Here is a 1,406-nt window from a genome sequence, read left to right on the forward strand (position 1 = left end):
CATTAGCACCTCTAGTAATATATTTCCTGAGAAAAATGGTGACGTGTTCAATACTTATTTTACCTGCTGTATATAAGGTATACAAGATATTATTTGTTAATAATCCATCCCCAAAAGTTCACATCAAAATATCTTAGCTGTCCCTTTAAGAGTTGTCTTTAAATAAGAGGAACTAAGAAAAGCATGTAGGCTAATACATGAAGCCCAAACTTACCACAGTGCAGCAAAGGGGCCAGAACCACCAGAGTAAAACCAGAGCCAGTAAAAGCAGCAGAGCCAACAGCAGCCACAGCACCCAGGTCCCATCTGACTGCAACACACAAGACTCACTGTGAGTTAAATATAGTATATGATGATTTTATTTTATCAATATAAAGACTTTGCAAAACGCTGTATTCTGACACCATTAATGCAGAACACAATTAAGTTGGAGTTTTATTTAGTACAAAAGAGTTTGAACTAGTACTCACGCATGTAGTGGCGTGTATAGATATGGGAGCAGAGATGAAAGATTTCCCATTGTTCAGGCTGACCAGCACTTCAACTGATCTGTCATCAAACAGAAAATTACAAAAAAAAAGGAAAAAGAAAACCATCAGAAGAAAAATTATTTCTGCCAAAGATTGTTCATCTTCAGTTTTCAATCTGATAAAATACACAAAAAATACCAGAGAAAGACAGTATAAGACCCTGCTCCCTTAGAAATATGTGCTGATAAAAAAAGAGAGGAACGTTGAAACGTGGGGGGGTCTGATGGTTCAGTGAGAGAGATAAGAGTGTGTGAGATGACAGGTGGAGACAGATTCAAATGTAGTGATGTTTGAACTGGATCAGGCCTTTAAATGCCACAGAGATATCCAGGCTCAGATCACACAACACTCTTATTTCAAACACCCTGCTTGTCTGTCTCTGGTACGCACTCAGAGTTACAGTCAAATTCAGAACAAATACTTACTACTCACCAGAGGTGGGACCAAGTCAGTGTTTTGCGAGTCTCAAGTAAATCTCGAGTCTTTATCCTCAAGTCCTGAGTCATGTCTCAAGTTAAGACAGGAAACTTTCAAGTCAAGTCTCAAGTCTGAAACTTGGAATTTCAAGTCCTTTTGAGTCTGTTTTTAACAATGTTGCAATTATATGGTAAATGTAAATTATAGACCAATGCTCTCATTTTAAAATCTGTATTTATCTCAGTTCGTGATGAAATGTGCAGCTGAGCTTACAAAGTATTTAAAAATATTTTAAAATTGCACCTCTATATTGTACAGTTCAAATAAACTTAGCAGCAAAAATAGTCTTCCTTTAAATCATTGTTGTACATTTTTTTAATAAAAAAAAGACAGACGGTCTGCCTTTAATGATACAGAATGAGCTAAATCTGTATTTATCTCAGTTCGTGATGAAATGTG

At 36.3% G+C, this 1,406-nt stretch overlaps 1 protein-coding gene across 1 annotated transcript in view; it reads right to left on the bottom strand.

Annotated features, from left to right (window-relative positions):
• Positions 1-1,406, bottom strand: part of antxr2b (ANTXR cell adhesion molecule 2b) — a gene marked incomplete at its 3' end in the record, with an annotated part of 14,422 nt that overhangs the window by 2,061 nt on the left and 10,955 nt on the right. Inside the window, 2 exon segments of the mRNA XM_014002388.1 lie at positions 215-310; positions 471-549. Of these exon segments, the coding sequence (XP_013857842.1) occupies positions 215-310; positions 471-549 (175 nt within the window).

Source organism: Austrofundulus limnaeus, unplaced genomic scaffold (assembly GCF_001266775.1).
Source record: "Austrofundulus limnaeus strain Quisiro unplaced genomic scaffold, Austrofundulus_limnaeus-1.0 Scaffold13, whole genome shotgun sequence".
Taxonomy (NCBI): domain Eukaryota; kingdom Metazoa; phylum Chordata; class Actinopteri; order Cyprinodontiformes; family Rivulidae; genus Austrofundulus; species Austrofundulus limnaeus.